Source organism: Arachis ipaensis, chromosome B8, assembly GCF_059453495.1.
Source record: "Arachis ipaensis isolate K30076 ecotype BB chromosome B8, ASM5945349v1, whole genome shotgun sequence".
Classification (NCBI taxonomy): domain Eukaryota; kingdom Viridiplantae; phylum Streptophyta; class Magnoliopsida; order Fabales; family Fabaceae; genus Arachis; species Arachis ipaensis.
The window spans coordinates 124,810,643-124,837,727 of NC_142443.1; the positions used below are offsets into that span (position 1 = coordinate 124,810,643).

Consider the following 27,085-nt stretch of genomic DNA (forward strand, 5'->3'; position numbering starts at 1 on the left):
TCTTCTTCCTCACACACGCAAGGCTCCTTCCATGGCAAGCTGTATGTTGGTGGACCACCGTTGTCAATGGCTACCATCCATTCTCTCAGTGAAAATGGTCCAAATGCGCTGTCACCGCACGGCTAATCATCTGTCGGTTCTCACTCATGTTGGAATAGGATCCATTGATCCTTTTGCGTCTGTCACTACGCCTAGCACTCGCGAGTTTGAAGCTCGTCACAGTCATCCCATCCCAGATCCTACTCGGAATACCACAGACAAGATTTAGACTTTTCGGATCTCAAGAATGGCCACCAATAATTCTAGCCTATACCACGAAGGTTCTAATCTTAGATTAGAAACCCAAGAGATATGCACTCAAGCTATTGCAGATAGAACGGAGGTGGTTGTCAAGTACACGTTCATAGGTGAGAATGATGATGAGTGTCACGGATCATCACATTCATCAAGTTGAAGTGCGAGTGAATATCTTAGAATAGAAACAAGCGTAATTGAATGGAAAACAGTAGTAATTGCATTAATCCATCGAAACACAGCAGAGCTCCTCACCCCCAACCATGGCGTTTAGAGACTCATGCCGTAGAGAATACAAGTTCTGATATAAAATGTCATGAGGTGCAAAATGAATCACTAAAAGTAGTTTTTATAATAAACTAGTGACCTAGGGTTACAGAAAATGAGTAAGCTAGAATAGTTAGTGTAGAAATCCACTTCCGGGGCCCACTTGGTGTGTGCTTGGGCTGAGCATTGAAGTTTTCACATGTAGAGACTTTTCTTGGAGTTAAACGCCAGCTTTTGTGCCAGTTTGGGCGTTTAACTCCAGCTTTCATGCCAGTTCTGGCGTTTAACACCAGAATATGGTAGAAAGTTGGCGTTCAAACGCCAGTTTACGTCATCAAAACTCCGGCAAAGTATAGACTATTATATATTGCTGGAAAGCCCAAGATGTCTAATTTCCAACGCAATTGAAAGCGCACTAATTAGGCTTCTGTAGCTCGAGAAAATCCATTTTGAGTGCAGGAGGGTCAGAATCCAACAGCATCTGCAGTCCTTCTTCAGCCTCTAAATCAAATTTTTGCTCAGGTCCCTCAATTTCAGCCAAAAAATACCTGAAATCACAAAAAAACACACAAACTCATATTGATGTCCAGGAATGTGATTTTTTAGTAAAAACTAGTAAAAACATAATAAAAACTAACTAAAATATACTAAAAACATACTAAAAATAATGCCAAAAAGCGTATAAATTATCCGCTCATCACAACACCAAACTTAAATTGTTGCTTGTCCCCAAGCAACTGAAAACAAAATAGGATAAAAAGAAGAAAATATACTATAAATCCCATAATATCAATGAAGCTTAGTTCAAATTAGATGAGCGGGGCTAGTAGCTTTTTGCTTCTGAATAGTTTTGGCATCTCACTTTTTCCTTTGAAGTTCAGAATGATTGGCATCTATAGGAACACAGAATTTAGATAGTGTTATTGATTCTCCTAGTACAATATGTTGATTCCTGAACACAATTACTTTATGAGTCTTGGCCGTGGCCCTAAGCACTTTATTTTCCAGTATCACCACCGGATACATAAATGCCACAGACACATAACTGGGTGAACCTTTTCAGATTGTGACTTAGCTTTGCTAAAGTCCCCAATTAGAGGTGTCCAGAGTTCTTAAGCACACTCTTTTTGCTTTGGATCACGACTTACCACTCAGTCTCAAGCTTTTCACTTGGACCTTCATGCCACAAGCACATGGTTAAGGACAGCTTGATTTAGCCGCTTAGGCCAGGATTTTATTCCTTTGAGCCCTCCTATCCATTAATGCTCAAAGTCTTGGACCCTTTTTACCCTTGCCTTTTGATTTAAAGGGCTATTGGTTTTTTTTTCTGCTTGCTTTTTCTTCTCTCTCTCTCTTTTTTTCACAAGCTTTGTTATTCGCTGCTTTTTCTTGCTTCAAGAATCAATTTTTATGATTTTTCATATCATCAATAACATTTCTCTTTTTCCATCATTCTTTCAAGACCCAACAAATTTAACATTCACAACTTCACTATAAAAAATATGCACTGTTCAAACATTCATTCAGAAGACAAGAAATATTGCCACCACATCAAAATAATTAAACTAATTTCAAGATAAAATATGAAATTCATATACTTCTTGTTCTTTTGTAATTAGGCACATTTTTCATTTAAGAGAGGTGAAAGATTTATGGGACATTCATAGTTTTAAGGCATAGACTCTAATTTTTATTTATTATTTAATAGAAATAATATAAAATAGACATAGAAGCAGACAAATAATAATAAAAGAAAGAAAATTAAAGACATAAAGACAAATGACTATAATACTAATACTTATGTACTCTTAAAATAGATAAAAGGTTATCACAGAGTTAGGATTCAACAACCTTTATTTTTGGAGATGGATGCTCCTTCAATTTGTGGGGTGTCTAGTCCCTCAAGGGAGAGTTTCTGGCGCTTTAGCTCCTGTAGCTCGCGCCCTTGCTTTTCCTGTTCCTTAAGCAGCTTGCAGAGTATGCTATTTTGATTTTGCTGTTCTTCCTTAAGTTGCTCCATAGCTTCTTGCAGCTTGGTGACAGATGCTTCTAGGCGGGTCCAATAGTCAATTTGAGGGATTTCTGGGAGGAACTCCTGCGCCCTCCTTTTAATGGAGTTATCTTGCACTTGTTGTCCTTCCATTGACTTCTTGGTGATTGGGTGTTCGACTAGGATGAATTCATCTACTTCCATCTTCACTCCAGCATCTTTACACAGCAGAGAGATTAAGCTTGGGTAAGCCAATTTGGCTTCAGTGGAGTTCTTATTTGCAATTGTGTAAATTTCACAAGAAATCAGATGATGAATCTCCACTTTGTTTCCTAGCATAATACAATGAATCATCACTGCTCTTTTGACAGTGACCTCAGAGCGGTTGCTAGTGGGCAGTATAGAACGCCCAATGAAGTCCAACCAGCCCCTTGCGACTGGTTTGAGATCTCCTCTCTTGAGTTGGTTTGGGACACCTTTTGAGTTGGTTATCCACTTAGTTCCAAGGAGGCATATGTCCTCTAGAACTTGGTCCAACCCCTTATCTACTCTCACCATTCTCCTATTAAAGGATTCTGGATCATCTTGTAGTTGAGGCAGTTTGAAGACCTCTCTTATTTTGTCCAGGTGGAAGTAAATAATCCTTCCTCTGACCATAGTTCGAAAGGTATGAAAGGCGGTTTCAGTTATTCTCTGCTTATCTGTCAGCCACAGATTTGAGTAAAATTTCTGAACCATGTTTCTTCCCACCTTTGTCTTAGGATTAGCTAGAATTTCCCATCCTCTGTTTCGAATCTGCTCTTGGATCTCCGGATATTCGTCTTCTTTCAGATCGAATTTAACTTCCGGGATCACTGACCTCAGACCCATTATTTTGTGGTAATGGTCTGCATGTTCTTTGGTTAAGAACCTCTCTTGATTCCAAAGACTCTTTGGAGTATTCTCTTTCTTGCCTCTTAAATTGGTTTGTTTTTCCTTAGGAGCCATGATCTTAATGAGTCTTAGCTTGGTGATCATGGAAAAACACACCAAACTTAGAGGTTTGCTTGCCCTCAAGCAAAAGAAAGGAAATGAGAGAGATAGGAGGACAGTCAAATTCGAATGATGGAGAGATGGGGATGGCCGAATGTGTATTTATAAGTGGAGGGGAGGGATTTCGAAAATTTGAAAAAGATATGATATAAAGATATGATTGGTGAAAAAAATAGAATCATGATATGAAAAAGATGAGATTTTTAAAATGGAAAAGATATAAAGGAGTTAAAACTGAAAATTTGTTGATGCATCTAAGAATTAAAAGATGATATGATGAGTTGGAAAAGATTTGGAAAGAAATTGAGAAGATAATTGAGTTTTTGAAGAAGATTTGGAAAGGATTTGAAAGAAAATTGAAAAGGAATTTAGAAAATTATTGAATTTTTGAAAATTGAAGGTTAATAATGAAAATTTGTAACATGTTTATGCAGAAAATTATGAATCAAAACATGAAAGTTTGAAAAATTTTGAAGTGAAAAACAAAATCTTCTCTCCCTACCTTTCTGGCGTTAAACGCCCAGAATGGTATCCATTCTGGCGTTTAACGCCCATATATTAGCCATTGTGGGTGTTTAACGCCCAGCCAGGTACCCTGGCTGGCGTTAAACGCCAGAAATCTTTTGTCACTGGGCGTTTTTCTGAACGCCCAGGATGCTGCAATTTTGGCGTTAAACGCCCAAAATACCCCCTTACTGGCGTTTTCTTGCTAGTGAGCTCTTTTTCTCTGCTTTTTGCGCTTAATCCTTCTGTAACTCTGTGAATTCTTGCAATTTGATTATTAACCTTGAAGACAATTTATATCAAACTCCTATAAATATTATTTAAATAACAAATAACTTGCTAATGGTTGGGTTACCTCCCAGCAAGCGCTTCTTTATTGTCTTTAGCTGGACCTTTACTGAGCTTTAGTCTAGTCTCAGTTTTGAGCATTCTTGCTCAAAATTGCTATCAAGATAATGTTTGATTCTCTGTCCATTAACAATGAATTTTTTGTCAGAGTCAATATCCTGAAGCTCAACATATCCATATGTGACACACTTGTAATCACATATGGTCCCCTCCACTGGGATTTTAATTTCTCGGGAAATAATCTGAGCCTAGAGTTAAACAGCAGAACCTTCTGTCCTAGCTCAAAGACTCTAGATGACAGTTTCTTGTCATGCCACCTTTTTGCTTTTTCCTTTTAAATTTTTGCATTTTCAAAAGCATTGAGTCTGAATTCCTTTAGCTCATTCAGCTGGAGCAATCTTTTCTCTCCAGCTACTTAGCATCCAGGTTTAGGAATCTGGTTGCCAGTAGGCCTTATGTTCCAGTTCCACAGGCAGATGACAGGCCTTGCCATACACAAGCTGGTATGGAGGGGTTCCTATAGGAGTCTTGAATGCTGTTCTGTATGCCCACAGAGCATCATCCAAGCTTTTTGCCCAATCCCTTCTATGGGCAATTACAGTCCGTTTCAGGATTCTTTTTAGTTCTCTATTAGAGACTTCAGCCTGTCTATTTGTCTGTGGATGATATAGAGTTGCTACTTTGTGGCTAATTTCATATCGGACCATAGCAGAGTAAAGCTGTTTATTGCAGAAATGAGTGCCCCCGTCACTGATTAGTACTCTGGGGACACCAAATCTACTGAAGATATATTTCTGGAAGAACTTCAGCACTGTCTTAGTATCATTAGTGGGTGTGGCAATTGCTTCTACCCATTTAGATACATAGTCTACTGTCACCAGAATGTAAGTGTTTGAGTATGATGGTGGGAAAGGATCCATGAAGTCAATACCCCATACATCAAAGAACTCAATCTCTAAGATCCCTTGTTGAGGCATGGCATAACCATGAGGCAAGTTAACAGCTCTCTGGCAACTGTCACAATTACGCACAAACTCTTGGGCACCTCTATAGAGAGTAGGCTAGTAGAAGCCACATTGGAGGACCTTAGTGGCTGTTCGCTCACCTCCGAAATGTCCTCCATACTGTGATCCATGGCAATGCCATAGGATCTTCTGTGCCTCTTCTCTAGACACGCATCTGTGGATCATTCCGTCTGCACATCTCTTAAAGAGATATGGTTCATCCCATAAGTAGTACTTTGCATCAGAAATTAGTTTTTTCGTTTGCTGCCTGCTGTACTCCTTGGGTATGAACCTCACAGCTTTATAATTTGTAATTTCTGCAAACCATGGTGCTTTCTGAATGGTGAAGAGTTGCTCATCCGGAAAGTTCTCAGAGATCTCAGTAGGAAGGAGGGACGCCCCTGCTACTGGTTCTATCCGGGACAGGTGATCAGCTACCTGGTTCTCTGTCCCTTTTCTGTCTCTTATTTCTATATCAAACTCTTGCAGAAGCAGCACCCATCTTATGAGCCTGGATTTTGAATCCTGCTTTGTGAGTAGATATTTAAGAGCAACATGGTCAGTATACACAATCACTTTTGAACCTACTAAATAGGATCTAAACTTGTCAATGGCATAAACCACTACAAGCAACTCTTTTTCTGTGGTTGTGTAATTTTTCTGTGCGTCATTTAGAACACGGCTGGCATAGTAAATGACGTGCAAAAGCTTGTTATGCCTCTGTCCTAATACTGCACCAATAGCATGGTCACTGGCATCACACATTAATTCGAATGGTAATGTCCAGTCTAGTGCAGAAATGACAGGTACTGTGACCAACTTAGCCTTCAGAGTCTCAAAGGCCTGCAAACACTCTATGTCAAAGACAAATGGTGTATCAGCAGTTAGCAGATTACTCAGAGGTTTTGCAATTTTTGAAAAATCTTTTATAAACCTCCTATAGAATCCTGCGTGTCCCAGAAAGCTTCTAATTGCCTTAACATTGGCAGGTGGTGGTAACTTTTTAATTACCTCTACCTTAGCTTGATCCACCTCTATTCCCTTGTTTGAAATTTTGTGCCCAAGGACAATTCCTTCAGTCACCATAAAGTGACATTTTTTCCAGTTTAAAACCAGGTTAGTCTCTTGGCACCTTTTCAGAACAAGTGCTAGATGGTCAAGACAGGAGCTGAATGAGTCTCCAAATACTGAGAAGTCATCCATGAAGACTTCCAGAATTTCTCTACCATATCAGAGAAGATAGAGAGCATGCACCTCTGAAAGGTTGCAGGTGCGTTGCACAGACCAAAAGGCATCCTTCTGTAGGCAAATACTCTAGATGGACATGTGAATGCTGTTTTCTCTTGGTCCTGAGGATCCACTGTAATTTGGTTGTAACCTGAATAGCCATCCAAAAAGCAGTAGTATTCATGGCCTGCTAGTCTCTCTAGCATTTGGTCTATGAATGGTAAAGAAAAACGATCCTTTCTGGTGGCTGTATTGAGTCTTCTGTAGTCAATACACATACGCTACCCTGTAACTGTTCTTGTAGGAACCAGTTCATTCTTCTTGTTATGAACTAATGTCATGCCTCCCTTCTTGGGGACAACTTGGACAGGGCTCACCCAAGGGCTATCAGAAATAGGATAAATAATCCCAGCCTCTAGTAACTTAGTGACCTCTTTCTGCACCACCTCCTTCATGGCTGGGTTTAGCCGCCTCTGTGGTTGAACCACTGGCTTAGCATCATCCTCCAATAGGATCTTGTGCATGCATCTTGCTAGGCTAATGCCCTTAAGATCACTTATGGACCACCCAAGAGCTGTCTTGTGTGTCCTTAGCACTTGAATTAGTGTTTTCTCTTCCTGTGGATTTAAAGCAGAGCTTATGATCACTGGAAAAGTGTCACCCTCTCCCAGAAATGCATATTTTATGGATGGTGGTAGTGGTTTGAGCTCGGGTTTAGGAGGCTTGTCCTCTTCCTGAGGAGTTTTCAGAGGTTCTTTCATTTTCTCTGATTCCTCCAGATCAGGCTGGACATCTTTAAAAATGTCCTCTAACTCTAATTCGAGACTCTCAGTCATATTGATCTCTTCTACCAAAGAGTCAATAATATCAGCGCTCATGCAGTCATTTGATGTGTTTGGATGCTACATAGCTTTGACAGCATTTAACTTGAACTCATCCTCATTGACTCTCAGGGTCACTTCCCCTTTTTGTACATCAATAAAAGTTCATCCAGTTACTAGGAAAGGTCTTCCTAGAATGAGAGTTGCATTCTTGTGCTCCTCTATTTCCAGCACTACAAAGTCAGTGGGAAAGGCAAATGGCCCAACCTTGACAATCATGTCCTCAATTATGCATGATGGATATTTAATGGAGCCATCAGCAAGTTAGAGGCATATTCGGGTTGGTTTGACTTCTTCAGTCAAGCCAAGCTTTCTAATAGTGGATGCAGGTATTAGGTTGATACTTGCCCCAAGATCACATAGAGCTGTCTTGGTACAAGCACCCTCTAATGTGCATGGTATCATAAAGCTTCCGGGATCTTTAAGCTTCTCTGGTAAGCTTTTCAGAATGATTGCACTGCATTCGTCAGTGAGAAAAACTTTTTCAGTTTCTCTCCAATCCTTCTTATGACTTAAGATCTCTTTCATGAACTTAGCATAAGAGGGTATTTGCTCAAGTGCCTCTGCAAACGGGATCTTTATTTCAAGAGTCCTGAGGTAGTTTGCAAAGCGGGCAAATTATTTATCCTGTTCCGCTTGGCGGAGTTTCTGAGGATAAGGCATCTTGGCTTTGTATTCCTCAACCTTAGTTGCTGCATGTTTATTTCCTACAGAGGCAGGTTGAGAAGCCTTCTTAGGAGGGTTACAATCAGCACTTGTAGGTGTCTGATCCCTCACTGGCATTTGAACACCAGGAGTAGAGGTTGGATGGGCGTTTAACGCCAATTTTCCACCCTTTTCTGGTGTTTGAACGCCAGAACTGGGCAAGGAATGGGCGTTTAACGCCAACTTTTCTCCTTTTTTTGGCATTTAAACGCCAGAAGTGGGCATCCACTGGGCGTTTGACGCCAATTTTTCACCCTTTTCTGGTGTTTGAACGCCAGAATTATTCCTTTCTTGGCTCTTGCTGTCCTCAGAGGGATTTTGGACATTGGTTTGGTCATCATCTGTCAGTTGTTCCTTTCTTGGCTTTCTGCTACTTTGAGCTGAATTATTCAATGTCTTCCCGCTCCTTAGTTGAACAGCTTGGCATTCTTCTGTTATCTGTTTAGATAGCTGCTGTCTTGTCTGATTCAATTGTGCTTCCATATTCTTGTTAGTATTTTTAGTGTCTTGGAGCATCTCTTTAAATTCTGCTAATTATTTTGTCATAAGGAGCAATTGCTGATTAAGTTCAACAATTTGTTCTTGAGGATTAGGATCAGTAGTTATTGCCCTAGCCTCTTCTTTTATGGAGGACTCACTGCTTGAGAACAGATGTTGATTTATAGCAACCGTATCTATGAGTTCTTGAGCCTCTTCAATCGTCTTTCTCATGTGTATAGATCCACCAGCTGAGTAGTCTAGAGACATCTGGGCTCTTTCTGTAAGCCTGTAATAGAAGATGTCTAGCTGCACCCACTCTAAAAATATTTCGGAGGGGCATTTTCTCAGCATCCATCTGTACCTCTCCCAGGCATTATAAAGGGATTCATTATCCTCTTGTTTAAAGCCCTGGATGTCCAGCCTTAGCTGTGTCATCCTCTTTGGAGGGAAAAATTGATTCAGGAATTTGTCTGATAACTGTTTCTATGTTCTTATGCTTGCTGTGGGTTGGTTACTCAACCACCTTTTAGCTTGATCTTTTACAGCAAATAAAAATAGTATTAATCTGTAGACATCCTGATCTATATCCTTATTATATACGGTGTCAGCAATTTGTAAAAACTATGCCAGAAACTCAGTAGGTTCTTTCTGTGGAAGACCGGAATACTGGCAATTTTGCTGCACCATGATAATGAGCTGAGGGTTTAGCTCAAAACTGCTGGCTCTTATGGGGGGTATGCAGATACTACTCCCATATGTAGCAGTAGTGGGATTAGCATATGACCCCAGAGTCCTTCTAGACTGTTCATTTCCACTTAGATACATGATGGAGAAAGGGAGATGACGTGGATTGCAAATAAAATATACTTTTGTTGTTTTTTTTTAAATACCGAAAATAAAATAAAGTAAAATAAATGCAAAACTAAATATAAATTCAAAAATTAGAAAAATAAATAAAGGAAAATAGAAAACTAAAATAATTAATTAATTAAAAAGATTTGAAAAAGGTGTGATTTTAAACTTTGAGATTAGAAAAGATAAGATAAGGTTTTGAAAAAGATATGAATTTTTTAAAAAAACTGATTTGAATTTTGAAATTTTAAAAACTAAGATATGATAAAATAAAAATTTTAAGATAGAAATCTGAATTTTTAAAAATAGAATCCAAAAATTCAATTAAAATAAGGAGAAAATATATTTTTGAGTTTAATGAGGAAAGAGAAAAACAACAAAATGACACCAAACTTAGAAATCTTAGATCAAAACAAAGAGAACAAACAGAAAAACTTTGAATGTCAAGATGAACACCAAAAATACTTTGAAGATCAAGATGAACACTAAGAACAAATTTTTGAAGAATTTTTAAGTAAATAAAAGCACAAGAGACACCAAACTTAAAATTTTTAGAAAACCAAACATAAATTTTCGAAAATTCAAAGAAAAACACAAAGAAGACCCCAAACTTAGAATTTTTTTTTTTAAAAATCCAGAAAGAACTAAGAACATGCAAATTCGAAAAATTGAAGGAAAATAAAAGCATGCAATTGACACCAAACTTAAAATATAAAACTAAACTCAAATAAAAGACTCAAATTTAGTGACTCTAAACCAAAAAAAAATAAATTATTCATAATCTAAGCAACAAAATAAACCGTCAGTTGTCCAAACTCGAACAATCCCCGACAACGGCACTAAAAACTTGGTGCACAAAATCACAATCACACTTTTTCAATTCCGCACAACTAACCAGCAAGTGCACTGGGTCGTCCAAGAAATACCTTATGTGAGTAAGGTCGATCCCACAGAGATTGTCAGCTTGAAGCAAGCTATGGTTATCTTGTAATTCTTATGAGTAATGATTCTTAGTTTTAATTGCAAAAAGTAAAAGAACATGAAATAAATACTTGTTATGCAGTAATGGAGAACAGGTTGAGGTTTTGGAGATGCTCTGTCTTCTGAATCTCTGCTTTCCTACTGTCTTCTTCCTCACGCATGCAAGGCTCCTTCCATGGCAAGCTGTATGTTGGTGGATCACTGTTGTCAATGGCTACCATCCATCATCTCAGTGAAAATGGTCCAAATGCGATGTCACCGCATGGATAATCATCTGTCGGTTCTCACTCATGTTGGAATAAGATCCATTGATTCTTTTGCGTCTGTCATTACGTCCAGCACTCGCAAGTTTGAAGCTCGTCACAGTCATCCCATCCCAGATCCTACTCGGAATACCACAGACAAGGTTTAGACTTTCCGGATCTCAAGAATGGCCGCCAATAATTCTAGCCTATACCATGAAGGTTCTAATCTTAGATTAGAAACCCGAGATATGCACTCAAGCTATTGTAGATAGAACGGAGGTGGTTGTCAAGTACACGTTCATAGGTGAGAATGATGATGAGTGTCACGGATCATCACATTCATCAAGTTGAAGTGCGAGTGAATATCTTAGAATAGAAACAAGCGTGATTGAATGGAAAACAGTAGTAATTGCATTAATCCATCGAAACACAGCAGAGCTCCTCACCCCCAACCATGGGGTTTAGAGACTCATGCCATAGAGAATATAAGTTCTGATGTAAAATGTCATGAGGTGCAAGATGAATCACTAAAAGTAGTTTTTATAATAAACTAGTGACCTAGGGTTACAGAAAATGAGTAAGCTAGAATAGTTAGTGTAGAAATCCACTTCCGGGGCCCACTTGGTGTGTGCTTGGGCAGAGCATTGAATCTTTCACATGTAGAGACTTTTCTTGGAGTTAAACGCCAGCTTTTGTGCCAGTTTGGGCGTTTAACTCCAGCTTTCATGCCAGTTCTGGCGTTTAACGCCAGAATAGGGTAGAAAGTTGGCGTTAAAACGCCAGTTTACGTCATCAAAACTCGGGCAAAGTATGGACTATTATATATTGATGGAAAGCCCAAGATGTCTACTTTTCAACGCAATTAAGAGAGCGTCAATTGGGCTTCTGTAGCTCGAGAAAATCTATTTCGAGTTCAGAAGGGTCAGAATCCAACAGCATCTACAGTCTTTCTTCGGCCTCTAAATCAGATTTTTGCTCAGGTCCCTCAATTTCAGCCAGAAAATACCTGAAATCACAGAAAAATACACAAACTCATAGTGAAGTCCAGGAATGTGATTTTTGAATAAAAACTAGTAAAAACATAATAAAAACTAACTAAAATATACTAAAAACAATGCCAAAAAGCGTATAAATTATCCGCTCATCAGGTGTTGAGTTATTGTGTTTGAATATGATAATTGTGGCTTAAGTAGTGTGTATGTGAATATTGAAGCTTGATTGTGGTTTTGGAAAGTTTGAAAAGGGCTTTGGTGTGATAAAAATCTGTTCTTGGAGGTGTTAAGACCTTGAGAGCTTGTGGAAAAGTGATTTGGAAGTGCTCCGGGTTAAGCGGGAAAATCAGCTAAAGTATGGTCTCGATTTCCTGTAACTAAAATGTAATGTGGTGTGAAAACTTAGGCTAGAGACCCTAAAAGATAGATTTTGAATGGTTGATGTTATTGAATGGTTGAGATAAATTATGTGGTTAAGTATGTGATTATGAATATTGATGTATTGATAGTGTGATGCATGAGAGATATGCATATTTTGATATATGATTAATGATTGATTGAGGTTGAATTGTGGGTGAAGCCATATTTATGGTGAGGGTAATCTTGATTGTGGGTATTGATGGTTGATTGGAAATGGTATTATTGGGAATTGGGATGAGAAAATATGTATAATATGATATTGTGCTTGAAGTTGATTTACTTGGTTGAGATTGGTTAAAATGATGGATTGGTGGGTTATGATTTGATGAAAATGTTAATGTATGAGTTAAGGAGGATTGAAGTTGATTTTTGGTATGTTTTGGTTGATTTTACAAAGGGTTGGAATTGGTTGTTTTGAAAATGGCACTTTGTGTTTTGTATGAAAATGTGATTTTTGGGCATACTTTGACGGAGCATATCTTGGACTCCGGATCCCCGTTTTGTACCAAACTTATTTAGAAATGAAATTGGATCCGGGATGTCTATTCCGTTCGAAGAACGGGTGAAAAAATGATTTGAAACGAAGAAGTTATGCCCGTCGAAAGATTGGGATTTGAAACTGTGAATTCTGTAGCTTTTTAACTTAGTAAAATTTTTGGTAGAACGCACTCCCCCGCGTAGGTGTGACCGATGCACACGCGTCGTTTTCAAATATTCACTACCCACGCGTGCGCGTGGCCCACACATACGCGTTGATGAGCTAAATCAGTTGCCCAGCCAAAATTCCCGAGAGTTGTGCTGGTTTTGTGCTTGGGGTACAAAATGCACCCATGCGTACGCGTGGCTGACGTATAGGCGTCACTTGATTTTCTCCCATCCACGCGTGCGCGTGGGCGACGTGCACGCGTGAGCCTGATTTCATCCCAAAGTTGATTTTTGAGTTTTCAAAGCCAAATTTCAGACTTCTAAGCCTTCGATCTCACCCCTTATGTCTTAAATCATTATGATAAGCCTAGCAATGGGAAAAGGCTAGGAAATGTGATAACTTGTGAATGAAGAAAGGAGAGAATTATTGATTAATAATGATCAAAGATCATTGTATGAGATACAGAGGATGGTGGTGGAAGTGCTTTATATGCCATGAGCCGAAGGGCTGTATTTGTTAATGAAGTGGCTGGTTATGGATTATATTATGAGTCGAATGGCTGATATATTGTCGAGTTATGGCTGAGCTATTATGAATTATGGCTGAGTATGATTGCATATATGCATATTGAATGAAATGTGATTGTTGCACTTCCACTATCTGAGATACGAGTTTCCCTGGGAGAAAGCAGTGGCTAGCCACCATGTACTCCTGGTGGAGACTCGATACTCTGCTGACCCTATGTCGTAAGTATGGCCGAACACTGTGAAAGTTCCGGATGAGCTCGCCCCCGTGAATATACACCAGTGAGGGTGTTGGATATGAATTATGATTTATGATTGAGTATAACTCGAGTTGGGGATGCATGACAGAGGGACAGTCCAATGGTTAGCTACCAAGACTTGTCGGGTTGGCTTTATAACTGATAGGTGAGACTCATCAGCTATTAGGACAGGCATACATCATATGTAGGGGTGTTATCGGTTCGGTTTGGTTCGGTTTTAGACCAAAAACCAACCGAACCGATTTATTCGGTTTTTATATAATACCAACCAATCGGTTTGCTGTTTGCGCAACAACCGAACCAAACCGAACCGAACCAAAAGCAGTTTGGTTCGGTCGGTTTTTTCGGTTTTTAAATTCTAATTAATAGAAAATTAATCTTAGTAAAATGATGTTCAAAACAATCAATAAACTGAAATAATATTACATTACATTCAAATTCAACACAATTTCAACTCATTCCAACAACTAAACATAAAACAAACACATTTGTTAAGTCTAAAATTTCCATTTTAATGTATAACTAAACCATTTCTACGGTTCGGTTCGGTTCGGTTCGGTTTCTGCTGAGCCAACCGAAAACCGAACCGAACCGATCAGTTTACTTTGGAAAAAAACCAAAAAAACCGATTTTTTTCGGTTTTTATTCAGTTGTTGTAAATTTCGGTTCGGTTTTGCGGTAAATTTCGGTTTGGTTCGGTAACTTACACCCCTAATCATATGCATATTATGTGAATTGTTTAGAATTGCCTAATTGACTGCATATTACCTGTTAATTGTATAAATGCCATATCTGTTTCCTATTTGTATATCTCTTTGTCTGATATAATTGTGTTTGTCATATTATATTACTGCTGGTGGTTGGGAGGTTTGCAGGATTTGGAAAGGGGAATGTTAGTTAGACTGAATATCTTTAGTCAGTTGTCGTTTATGGATTAGTCTATTTATAAGCTTTGATTTATCTGGTGGAAGTTCTAGGATTGCCTTCGGATTTCCCAAGACATTACATGTTAGATATGTGGGTACAGTTACCATACTGAGAACCTCCGATTCTCACCCATGCGGATTTTGTGGTTTTCAAATGCAGGTCGTGAGGCTACTCGCTGAGGCATGCTGGAAACTTCTGGATTTAGCGAAGATCCTTGTTCTTGGGACTTTATTTTGGTTTTATATAGATAATTATTATCTCCACTAAATAATGTATATATATACTGTTTTGACTCCTCTTAGAGGTTGTGGTTGGAGAATAGGTTTTGTTAGCTTGTCCTTGGGGTTTCCCTTGGGTTTCTTACTCTATGTTTATATTTATATAAGTATACTTTTATGCTCGGACTGGTTATCTTCGCAAACCAAGACTTGAGTTTTGATATTCGTATCTTTGGCACTCTTTTGTTTATGGTTTCGCGTTAGCCTATCTTATGTCATTTCGTTACGTTATCGCTCGGAGTGTTGCACTTTTCGAGTTACGATTTTGTTTTACCCTTTTTTTTTCTTCAAAGACTCTACTTATAAACATCTTTCACAATACTACAATTACTAATTTTATTTCTTAGAGGTTGTAATACCTCGCCACCTCTGTCTTATGACTTAAGCATAAGGCTCCGTGTGGTAGGGTGTTACACTATCAATAGACTCCCTTCTTCTGTCCTTAGTAACATTACTCCCTTTGAACGTCTTTATCATACTTCTCCAGATTACAATTCTCTTTGAGTTTTTTGTTATGTCTATTTTGTTCTTCTTCAACCTCGTGAACATAATAAACTTGAACCTTGGACTTGCATGTGTTGTTTCCTTGGTTATGGCACTAAACACAAGGGTTACAGTTGTTGGGATCATCTTTCTAGATGTATTTGTATAGCTCATCATGTTGTATTCTGGAAGCATCACATGTTTTCTACGTTCTCCTCATTTGAGTCCATTCCTTCTACTCAGTCATCGTTTTTCACTAACCCCCATGTTGATCTTTTTTCTAGTAATGATTCTACAGGTTCTATCTCAAGTCAACCTCTCGAGCCTCCTACTCTTTTTCCCTCTTCATCTCTATTTTCCGATGATTCCAGACCTGACAATGATCCTGCTCCTTCTGTCCTGCCTCCTCCATCTATTCGTTCTTCTAGGGTAAGAAATCTACCTCCTCATCTTGATTATCATTTTTTTTCTAATATTTTTTATCATCATGAACCTAAGTCTTTCTGAGAGGCCTCCATAAATCTAAATTGGCAGCAAGAAATGCAAGAAAAAAATCCAGGCACTTGAAAAAGCACACATTTAGGACTTAGTGGATCCTCCTTCTGATAATGAAATTGTGGATAGTATATGGGTATACAAGATTAAGACTCACTCTGATGGTTCTATTGACCGTTATAAGGCATGATTTGTTGCTCAAGGATGTACGCAAGAGTATGGTATTGATTATGAAGAGACTTTTACTCCTGTTGCTCGTCTCACATCTGTTCGCACTCTTCTTGCCATTGTTGCAGCCAAAAAATGGTCTTTTAGTCAAATGGATATAAAGAATGCATTTCTTAATAGGGATCTGAAAAAGAAGTTCTATATGAAACCACCCTCCGGATATCCTTGACCTTCTAGCAAAGTTTGTCTCCTTCGTAAAGCACTTTATGATCTTAAGCAAGCTCCTCGTGAATGGTTTGAAAAGTTCAGCACCACCCTATGCAATCTTGGTTATACTTGTAGTCCTCATGAGAATGCTCTCTTTATTCGTAAAAATGAACGTGGGTTTGTTCTACTTTTATATGTTGATGACATGATCATTACTAGAGACAATGTTGATGGTATCTCTGATCTTAAAGCATCCCTTATCCCTTCACCACACTTTTGAGATGAAAGATCTTAGTTCTCCCAGTTATTTCCTTGGCCTTGAAGTCGTTTCCTCAAATGACGGCATCTATCTCTCTCAAGCTAAGTATGCTTCTGATTTTCTTGCTCGAGCAGGAATTATAGATAGTCGCACTGAGTCTACTCCTCTTGAGCCTAATGTTCGGTTTACTCCTATAGATGGTACTGTTTTAGATAATCCTACTTGTTCATACCCTGGGTCGAGCTATCCGACCTAGGGAGATCGAAGACAAAGCAACCGACCTCTTCATGTCAGCTTCCCCGACCTCTTCTTTATAAGAGTTCGGCCAAATCGCCACGAGGGTCCAAATAGGCCCAAACTAAGGGACATGGCCCAATCTAAAGGCAACTAAAGCCTAGAAAGATAGAGGCGGTTCCCCTTAGAGATAAAATGACCTCACTTAAAGATAAGATAAGATAACTAACTTATCTTATCTAGAAAGGTCATCCCACACTACTATAAATACACTGGAGCACCCAAGTATCACTCATACTCTGATTCTACTAAAAACCTGCTTAAAGCCCATGCTAACTTAAGCATCGGAGTCTCTTGCAGGTACCACCACCCTCCGGTGACGAAGGAACAGCAGCACCCCCAAGTCCAACAAGTCGGACACATCAGCTCCGGCCACCACCGCAGATCTCATCCGAGATCGACCTTCGGTTTCAGGTAACCCTCGGAACACTACTCTTTATCAATAGTTAGTTAGAGGTCTTTTCTACCTGACTGTCACACGACCAGACATCGCCTATCCAGTTCATGTTCTTAGCCAGTTTTTGTTAGCTTCCCGTACTACTCACTATGCTTCCGTTCTTCGCATTCTTCGTTACATCAAGTGTACTCTGTTTCATGTTCTTCATTTTTCTGTCCACTCATCTTTATCCCTTCAGGCGTACTCAGATGCTGATTGGGCTGGTGATCCCACTTATCCTCATTCTACTACTGGTTATTGTATGTTTCTTGGTGACTCTCATTTCCTGGCGAGCCAAGAAACAAACGTTCACTGCTAGATCAAGCATTGAAGCTGAATACTATGCTCTTGCTGACACCACTGCTGAGGTTGTCTCGATTCGTTGGCTTCTCGATGATTTGGGTGCCTCTCAATCGTCCCTAACAGATGTTTATTGTGACAAGTGCTATTCAGATTGCTTATAATGATGTCTTTCATAAATGCACCAAATACATGGAGATTGATTGTCATTTTGTCCAGCAACGTTTCCTTATTGATAATGTTTATCTCATAGCTATTGGGACTCTGGATCAGACTGCTGATATCTTCACGAAAGTTCATCATCCTACTCGTTTTCGGACTCTAGTATCCAAACTCAAGATAGTATCTTTAGCTCCCACTTGAGTTTGAGGGGGATGTTAGAGTATAATTAGGATAATTAGGATCAATTTAGATCAGTTATATCATTTATATTTATATAGTATATCTGTATATTTGTTGTAAAATTTTGTACTTTTATTGTTTTATTCTTCTAACACCTATATATACCCTTGTACATTGTACCATTCTCGACACACTCAATAATACATTCTTCATATTACTCTCTTGTTTCTAACAAAACCAATGGTCCTAAATTGAAATGGTCTTAATTTATTAACCAAAACCTTGGAAATAACCTTATAAACATTGCATAAACTAATAGATCGAAAGTTCCTCAAGTAGGTTGGGTTATTCCCTTTTGGGGTAAGAGAAGTAAGAGTTTGTTGACTTGTTATTCTATATATCTACTTAGAATGTGTTCATAAAAACGGTTGAAATCCCCAAAAAAGATAAACCCAAATCAAATTTGACTTGCCTTTCTGCATTGAGAGAATTATCCGGTAACAAAACAAAAATGGTAGAATAAATGAATAAAAAGGAGGCCAAAAAAAAGATCTTAGGATCACGAGTTGAGTGAAATCTGACAATGAAAGTTGAACTAACAATAATTTAAAAACTGATAATCAAGCTCATCCAATCTGTATATGATCAAACTTTTGTACATACATGGTAGCAAACACATTCCTCTATAAGTTCCATGGAGGACTTCTTCATATTCATACAACTCTTGTCTCATGGGAGGATGATGATGCGGGTGAGCCTCTCTGATCATTAGAGTCTCTCCTCCAAGAATTCTGAACTTGCACAGCGAAATGCAGATTCCAGAGAACATCATCCACAGAAGGCCTTTCAGTAGGATCATTGGAGAGGCACCTTACACAAATCTCCATCATTGTCATTAATGATTCATTTGAGCATTCCTTGTGAACTGCTGGGTCAACAATACTCCTCCTTGCTATATCATCAGTTTTTATGCTTACTTGTAACTGCATAAAAACCACGTGTCATGTCAGAATTATATGGTATGGATAAACTCTCATTTTGGCACTAGATAGATTCAAGTTAGAAGAAACGGCCCTGAATTAAGAATCTACTGTTTAATTACTACATATGTGAAGTTTAGTAAAAAGATGAGAGCTTCTATGACCTAAAGATAATCTTTGGTGAATCCAAAAAATGAGAAAAAAAAAAAAGGGTTAACATAAAGCAAATAAAAAAAAAAGAAAAGAAAAGAAGGCCTATGCAAAAATTCAAACAAACCCAAAGAAGAAGCTCTTACTTAAGGAAGACGTGTCAGAGATATAACCATTCATGTGCCTTTTCTATAAACTTTTGAGAGTAGTTTCATGACAGAAAATGCTACTGTTAATTGCTATATATACCAGGTTTAGTGATGTTTCTTAAGTTTTCTTGATCTTTGGAGGACCACAGTCAACGGGTGCCTCTTTAATTTTAGAGGCTATTTTGTCTGAGTTGAAATATTTTGGGAGTAAAAATGGTAGTTTCCCTTGGTGTTTGTTAGTCCTATTGTATGTTCTACACTTCCCATTTCCTTTTTATCTCTCACTGTTAACCTTTGATACATTATTGGATCAATATATAAATATAAGAGTGAGAGTAAGTAATAAACTGAAGAATGAGTAATATCTAAGTTGCACTATGTTTCTTACTGTTCAATGATTACTGACAAAATTATATGTAATTTCTTATTGACTCACAAGATCTTTGAGAGTGCCAACTTCATTGTGGAACATCAATGGTCGACCCAAAATGGTTTCAAGCAAGATTACCCCAATATCATAGACATCATTCTTGTCTGCATCCATTATCCTGCAAAAGGAAATCACTTATTCAGTGTTCACCCTCAACTATGTTGGCAAGAAAAAAAAATCTAAAACATTTATAGACATTAGACAATCATCAAGGGGTCCCTTATGTAAGACTGAATTACTGAATATCAAATGATCCTACTACTTCTTGTTCACAATAACTGCCGTTTCAATTTAACATATAACATAAGACAAGTTTCAGTATTCTACTTGGCAATTAGACAGTTTAGATGAATTACTAATATTTTCTTTGTAGACAGAAGGATTATGCTATAAGGATATCAGAACTAATATTTTCTTTTACCTTTCTTGGAAGTTTCCTTTTAATCCAGGGTAAGGTCCATTGGTGACCTGAAAGTTCAGAAGCAAACAGTTTTTCTTAGAAAATCAGAACGAGCGAAGAGTAAATACTTACGATTAGAAGCATATAAACAGATTTCATCCACTTACCAGTCTTCTAGTTTCTGCAGAGAGTGGCAGATTATAACTGCTTATTTTAACATTAAGATTGTTATCCAAAAGAACATCAGTTATCTTCAGATTATTGGAATATAGTCCAGGCACTATCCCTGTGTGCAAGAATTGAATGCCTTTTACCACTCCAATCGCAGCTAATATCCTCTGCGTCCAAGAAAGCTTTTCACTAGGAGATCCTGCTGGCACTAATTTATGTTACATGAGTTTCAAAAGTACTTTGCTTCTGTGAAACTCAGACAATTAATCTTGACGAGATACAGAAACGGATACAGATACGGAGACACCAAATATTTGAAAATAGCAAGACATAGACAACTAATAAATTTGAATGAATAATAATAGTTATAATAATAATAACAATAATCATCGATTAAATACTCAGATGCATTGTCGGACACACCTTAGTAGGTTGGTATGTCAGCGTTTCTTAGCTTGAATTCAGGTACACAAGGACAGTAGAAGGGAAATTGTGATTGAAAAATAAACTTACCAGACACATAACTCCTTAAACTCTTGTTTGGAACAAACTCAAATATGAGGAATATAGTGCTGACGCTTGAATCATCCTGGTTGCATTCAAATGAATGACCAAGAGCACTGATCAAGTGTGAATGCCGAAGTTTCGAAATCAACTCAATGTGGTGCATGTAATTTTGAGGGCTATGTCTCTTTCGCATTTTCAATCCTCTGATTGTAATAGGCATTCCATCGGAGAGCACCCCCTTATATATCTGAGCATCATATTCAAAGTTACTTAAAATTTTGTTTGATGTCACAAACTTGATCAACAAAACTAGCATTTTAAATAGAGAATTTTATCCAATAACAGCAGAAAAGAAACATCGAGAAAGAATTCTGGAATATATGTTCTCAACTTCTCATATGTAATATAGCACAATTGCATACCTGGCCATGTGGACCCTCACTAACGAAACTTGATGCATCAAAATTATTTGTAGCTTCCTTCAGTTCATCCAAAGCAAAGGTTCTGTAAGCTGGAAAGCTGGCTCCCATCTTCATTGTTTCTGATATATACCCTGTTGACAAGGAACAATACAATACGAAATTCTTAATGAAATTTCATAATTTTCTTGTTTATTAGATATGTTATATGCATTTCAGCACAATGTTTGTCACTTATTTGAATCTTCTTCAGCAACTACAACCTGATAGACAAACACCCTCTCAAAAGACCCTTTTAATCTTCTCTAAGAATAAAACACTAAGCTCCCGAAAGATTATGACACTAACAATTTAACCCTTAAAACAAATAAATACTCATTTGATCTTCAAAAGACGATAATGTTCGATAAAATTTCCCAAAATTTAGGCAAAAACAGAGGCATTTTTGGGATTTTGTCAAACATTTTTTATCTCTAGGGACCAAGAGCTTTCTTTTGAGAGACAAATTGTCAGATTCATTGCTTTTTGTGGGGCTAAAATTGTGGTTTACTCCTCCTCTAATCAACCAAAAGTTTAAAAAAAATAAAAAATATAACAATAATTAATAATCCTATTTTGTTGTGTGTTAAACTTATACAGCAAGAAAGAATTGAAAGGATTTGTGGATTTACTTGCATCTGTGAGCAGCTTTGCAGTGTTCACTGAAGATGCATGTTCTATTATAGACCTTGTACTTGTCCTCACACCATTTTTGTTATGCATTCTGTTCATGACATGCTCCTTCATGGACCTTGTAAACGACTCCACAGCGCCCTTATCCGGCACCCTTTTCATGATCCGCTGCAACACGGATATGGACAAGGATCTTGAAGAAGCAGCTACCATGCCTTCCTTTTCCGTTTCCTTTTCTTCTTCCTCTTTGTCTTCGTCTTCCTCTTCCTTTTTCGCCTGGCTGATAACGATCTCCAAGGTCGGTTTCACAGGTGTTTTTACAACACTACCCTTCTTATGAACCCGGCTAACTACCAAAATAACCACTCCAACAATCAATGCTCCACCAACTATCCCTCCCATACTGGACACGAGAACCGTTTTTCCGGTTGTCCTCTTGTGATTCTCTTGAGGAGGCATGATTTTAACAGCAATAGCCTCGTTGCTGCAGAAGCTGGCAGGGTTCTGATTCCGGCCGTCGTCGTTCGATAAACAATTCCCGGCGTATAGAACGACCGGTTTCAAACATGTGGGAAGTTCCCCTCTCAACAGATTCGAAGACAAGTTCACGAAAACAAGCTCATCATTACACGTGTCGTTCTTGAACAGCATTCCGGTGAACTTGTTTGAGGAAGCATCAAGGTAATTAAGAGAAGGAAGAGATAACAACGCAGGTAAGAACGGCCCAACGAAACCGTTAAGCGAAACGTCGAGTTTCTGAAGCTGGTAGAAAGTGACTAAACCCGAAGGAAGACCAAGCTTAAAGCTGTTATTCTTTAGAACAAGCGAAACCAATTTAGTTGGAAGAGATGGAAAATGAGGCCCGAATTTGTTGTTCTCCAGGTTAAGATCTTGAAGGTTCGACAGATGGCGAAGGCTAGGTAAATCCCCTGAGATTTTGTTATTTGACAAATCCAAAACTCGCAGTGTTTGTAATGTTCTAACTGAATCTGGAACGGTTCCACTGAGCGAATTGTTCTTCATACTAAGCACAGCCAAGCCTTGAAGAGTCCCTATTTCGCTTGGAATAACGCCTTCTAAAAGGTTGTTATCAAGAACCAGTGATTGAAGGTTCTTGAGAAGTGAAATCTGTGACGGAACAACACCACTGAAATGGTTTGAACTTATGTTGAGTATTTCAAGAGAAGATAACTGAGAAATGGTTTGAGGTATTGGACCCCAGAGACCAAGAGAAACGAGACTGAGGACTTTTAAGCTTGAGAGTGTGGCGAGTGTGGCGAATAGTGTTTCTGATGAGAAGTTCTGTGGCAATGCGTTGGGACTGAAACCGTTGCCAACAACATGCAGCTGTGTGAGATTTTCTTCATAGCAAACGAGTGTGAAGTGTGGGGTTGGTTCAATGTTGCAGAAGTCTGTGTTGGTGTTGAGGGTTAAAAGTTCTTGGGGGTAGCCGAGAAGGTTCTGGAAGTTTTGAAGTGTTTGGGTCTGAGAAAATTGTAACTGCTCTGAGAGATGGAAGATGGTGGAAAAGAACAGGATCAAAATGAGTAATGGAATTAGGTGTGAGTGGGAATTGGAATTGGAAACTGGTTTTGCCATCATCTTCAGCAGAAAAAACTGTGTAGCTATTTTCTGTTTCACTATGGTTTCTCTTTCTGATCCTCCATGGGCATGATACCAAGTTGTGTCCGAGTGTTATCACTTATCATGAACAATGAAGGAAACCTCAAATTTTTTTTTTTTATTTGCAGGGACATTATTTTTCTTGTTAAGGTTCACCTTAATCTTCTATATTCAAGCGTGAATTGTATTGATTAAACACTAAAGCTGTTCGTCATATTCTCTCATGTTGGCAGCACACTTTAAAATAGTTTTAAAGATTCTAACTCTACCAATTATATTTTAATATCGACAAACAACTAAATTTTATAGTGGTAACTCAGGTTCACGATTTTTATTTTTTAGTTTTTTAGATTTAAAATTTTTTATATTGATCCTCAAGATCCAATTTTAAGTACTATAAATCCCTATATTCTTTTTAACTTTGAGTTAATGAATAAAATATTGAACTTATTCTGATTTGTCATATTAGACACATGGCTAAATAGCGTATTTTTGTTTTAGCTTTTAGAAAAGATAAAAACAATTGTTTTGGAGAACAAAAGAAAATATAATAATCTATACATCATATAAATTCTTCTTTTTCTTTTCATTTTGGCCGTATTTAAATACCAAAATAAAATAAAATAACGCTATTTAATTATGTGTCCAGTGTGACAAATCAGAACCAATTCAACACTTAGTTTATACTAAAAAAAAAGTATAATGATATTCTAAATTAAATCTCAGATGCTAATATAGATAATTTTAAATTTGAGAGACTAAAATAATAAAAATGATAAATCTAAAAAATCATTTAAAAAATTTAGTCACAGAAATACACTATATTAATTTCTCAGTTCCTTTTCTTATTAAATGACTTATTTCACCATTAAAACTAACCTAATATATTTTTATCAATTTCAAAGATATAATATACGCAGTTAAAATTTGTCAATTTCAAAAATTAAATTTAACTCATTTTAATAATAATAAATTTTAGATTTAAGTTTATTTTTTGTTTTTTACGTTTATATTTTTATTTGTGTCCAAACTACCTTAAAAGTTTTTAATTTTATTCTTAATATTTTACATAGAATTAACATTTAAGAAAAATTTTAGCATAAATCGAAATTGTAAAAATTAAAATTAAACGAAACTAAACGTTAAGAATATTTTTTAAAAAAAAATTATAAATGTTAAGAATAAAAAACGTATATATTTTATTCTAAATTTTAATGTTAAAATAATTTCCATAGATAATGTCGGTTAAATTAGTTTATTAACGAGTCCAATTACTCGTTTATTAGAAAAAATAGGCTTTTATTTATGGTGTTTGCTACGGTACGATAATAAATTCATACATACTGATACGTTTAAAATATGGATAAGTAGTAACAAGTCACGTGGAATTTATTTTTCACATTAGTATTTAATTTTTTTTTAAATATATATTATATCACCATTTTTACTAATACATCCTTTTAATTAAATAAAAATAAAAATATATTTTTTATTTAATTTTATAAAAAATCTTAAATATCCTTACTTTATTTGATTAGACAAAAATATCCTTTTAAATTAATCAAATTTTAGAATTTAATTAATCCTAATTTTATAGTTTCAATTAATTTAAACAACAAAACAAAAACATATAAAAAAAACAAAAATCAATCGTTCTTCATTTTCTCCAATTCCCCTCATCATTCGTGCCCCCTCTGAAACAAAGCAAAACATATAAAAAAAATAAAAAATCAATCGTTCTTCATCTTTTCTAATTCCCCTAATCATTTGTCCCCCCTCCTCCCTCTAAAGAAAGGCAGTAAAAGTCCCAAATTAAAACGGCAAAATTCTAGCCCTAAATTCACCTACCTCCATGTTCATAATGAGTTCGATAGACTACTTTACTATTGTATTTGTCAATCATGCAATGGTCTACTACTCTGGGATAGTACTCCAATACAATGGCCTCTACGATGCGGAATCTAAGAGGCTTCTCCGAAGATGCAGTTATTTTTATATAAGCAATCCATCAACAGGTCATTGTATTCGTATAGACCAATTTGGCTATGAATTTCATCCAAATTTTTTTAATCCAGTTCTTGTCTTTGAACCTTGGACATCTCCTCACTATAAAGTTATCTTTTTCGCTAAAGTCGTAGAACTCGCAACCAATAAGATGAAGATGAATGTTTATTTATCAGACACAGGTTCTTAGAGCAAAGTTGATGTTCTTACTTTTTCAGATGATATTCGGTACTTCCAAGAGGAAGAAGCGGAAGTGCTGAGCCTGGGACACCGGCGGCAAAGAATTTAGGGTTAGGGTTTTGCCGTTTTGGTTTGAAATTTTCACTGTTTTGCTTCAGAGAGGGGCACGAATGATTAGGGAAATTGGAGAAGATGAAGAACGATTGATTTTTTGTTTTTTTGATATGTTTTGCTTTGCTTTAGAGAGGGACACGAATGATTAGGGGAATTGAAAAAGATGAAGAACGATTGATTTTTTGTTTTTTTTATATGTTTTTGTTTTGTTGTTTAAATTAATAGAAACTATAAAATTAGGATTAATTGAATTCTAAAATTTGATTAATTTAAAAGGGTATTTTTGTTTAATCAAATAAAATAAAAATGTTTAAGACTTTTTATAAAATTAAATAAAAAAAAATTTATTTTTATTTAATTAAAGAGGTGTATTAGTAAAAATGGTGATATAATATATATTTAAAAAAAAAATAAATACTGATGTGAAAAATAAATTTCACGTAACTTGTTACTACTTGTCCATATTTTAAACGTATCGGTACGTATAAATTTATCATCGTACCGTATCAAACACCTTTATTTATTACTGATATGGACTATTTTAATTCATTAAAATTTATAAAGATCAACATATAATTCAATGTATACTAAAATGAATATGAATATGAAGATCATTTTCCTCTACTCAAGCGGTTAGCCCAACTAGTATTGTAAGGTATTGTTTAAGCTTTTTCTATTGGTTTGGCAGTTACTAAATTTCTTCATTACAGGTCATTCAAGTTCCCAACATTTAATGTATATTCTATTCAGCATTAAAATATGTACTTTTTTGTTGTGTATCTCACTGAAGCTTGGGATGCTGTGGCCTGGCATCCATTACTATGTTATCACTTATCAGTGTTCCTCCCTCTCTATTTGTTTACCTCCCATGTCACAACGAAGTGGTCCATCATCCTTAGGCTTAATTTTAATTTTATTTTAAAAGAATGTTATACACATAATTTTATATTATCAATTTTTATATTAAAATAATTAATAAGGAATAAAAAATTGTATTTAATACAATAAAAAATATTTATCCTTGATAATATACTAAAAAGTGATGTAAGTATAATTTCTTTTTATTTTTTATATTAATGTGGAAAAAAATTCTTAACGGGATCATACTTAAAATTTAGAACCATGCATATTTATGCATTGACGGATTAATGTTTGTAGAAATGTAAAGTATCTTTTGTTATAGGATTTTTTTTAAGATGTTCTATATACACCAATTTTTGTATCGATTATATATGTTAATCTAAATTTTTATTTAAGCAAAAAAATTATAAAATCTAAAACCAAAAGCTGACATTTTATAAAGATCAAATACTTGTATAAAACTATTTTTTTCCCTTTTATTGCAACGAATTAAAACATGTATATTCCATTGGGCTTGTGAATTGTGATTGAGCAAAAATGCATCCTCCTTTAACTATTTTTTTTATGATTCTATTCTTGTGCTG

General features: G+C 36.6%; 1 protein-coding gene across 3 annotated transcripts; it reads right to left on the reverse strand.

Annotated features, from left to right (window-relative positions):
* Nucleotides 1-18,407: 18,407 nt before the first annotated feature.
* On the reverse strand, nt 18,408-23,618 carry LOC107613010 (putative inactive leucine-rich repeat receptor-like protein kinase At3g03770). Of its 3 annotated transcripts, none has more exons than XM_016314826.3 (7): nt 21,719-23,618; nt 21,051-21,181; nt 20,635-20,875; nt 20,118-20,320; nt 19,972-20,018; nt 19,557-19,668; nt 18,408-18,824 (listed from the first exon to the last, which is right to left on the reverse strand). In XM_016314826.3, the coding sequence occupies exons 1-7, from the start codon at nt 23,319-23,321 to the stop codon at nt 18,555-18,557; spliced, it is 2,607 nt and encodes an 868-aa protein (XP_016170312.1). In that variant the 5' UTR covers nt 23,322-23,618; the 3' UTR covers nt 18,408-18,554. The 3 variants fall into 3 exon arrangements, with proteins under 3 accessions (XP_016170312.1, XP_088353712.1, XP_016170311.1); XM_088497586.1 differs by having other exon boundaries at nt 20,118-20,323; nt 21,719-23,613; XM_016314825.3 differs by having other exon boundaries at nt 20,118-20,329; nt 21,719-23,563.
* Between the last annotated feature and the right edge of the window lie 3,467 nt (nt 23,619-27,085).

What these genes read in the sequence shown, in the direction of transcription:
- LOC107613010 (XM_016314825.3), bottom strand. Translation starts at nt 23,321, where the DNA reads ATGATGGCAAAACCAGTTTCCAATTCCAATTCCCACTCACACCTAATT. An exon ending in AAAGCTGCTCACAGATGCAA is followed by an intron (nt 21,182 to 21,718) that starts GTAAATCCACAA and finishes CCTTGTCAACAG; the next exon opens with GGTATATATCAGAAACAATG. An exon ending in CTGCAGAAACTAGAAGACTG is followed by an intron (nt 20,019 to 20,117) that starts GTAAGTGGATGA and finishes CTGAACTTTCAG; the next exon opens with GTCACCAATGGACCTTACCC.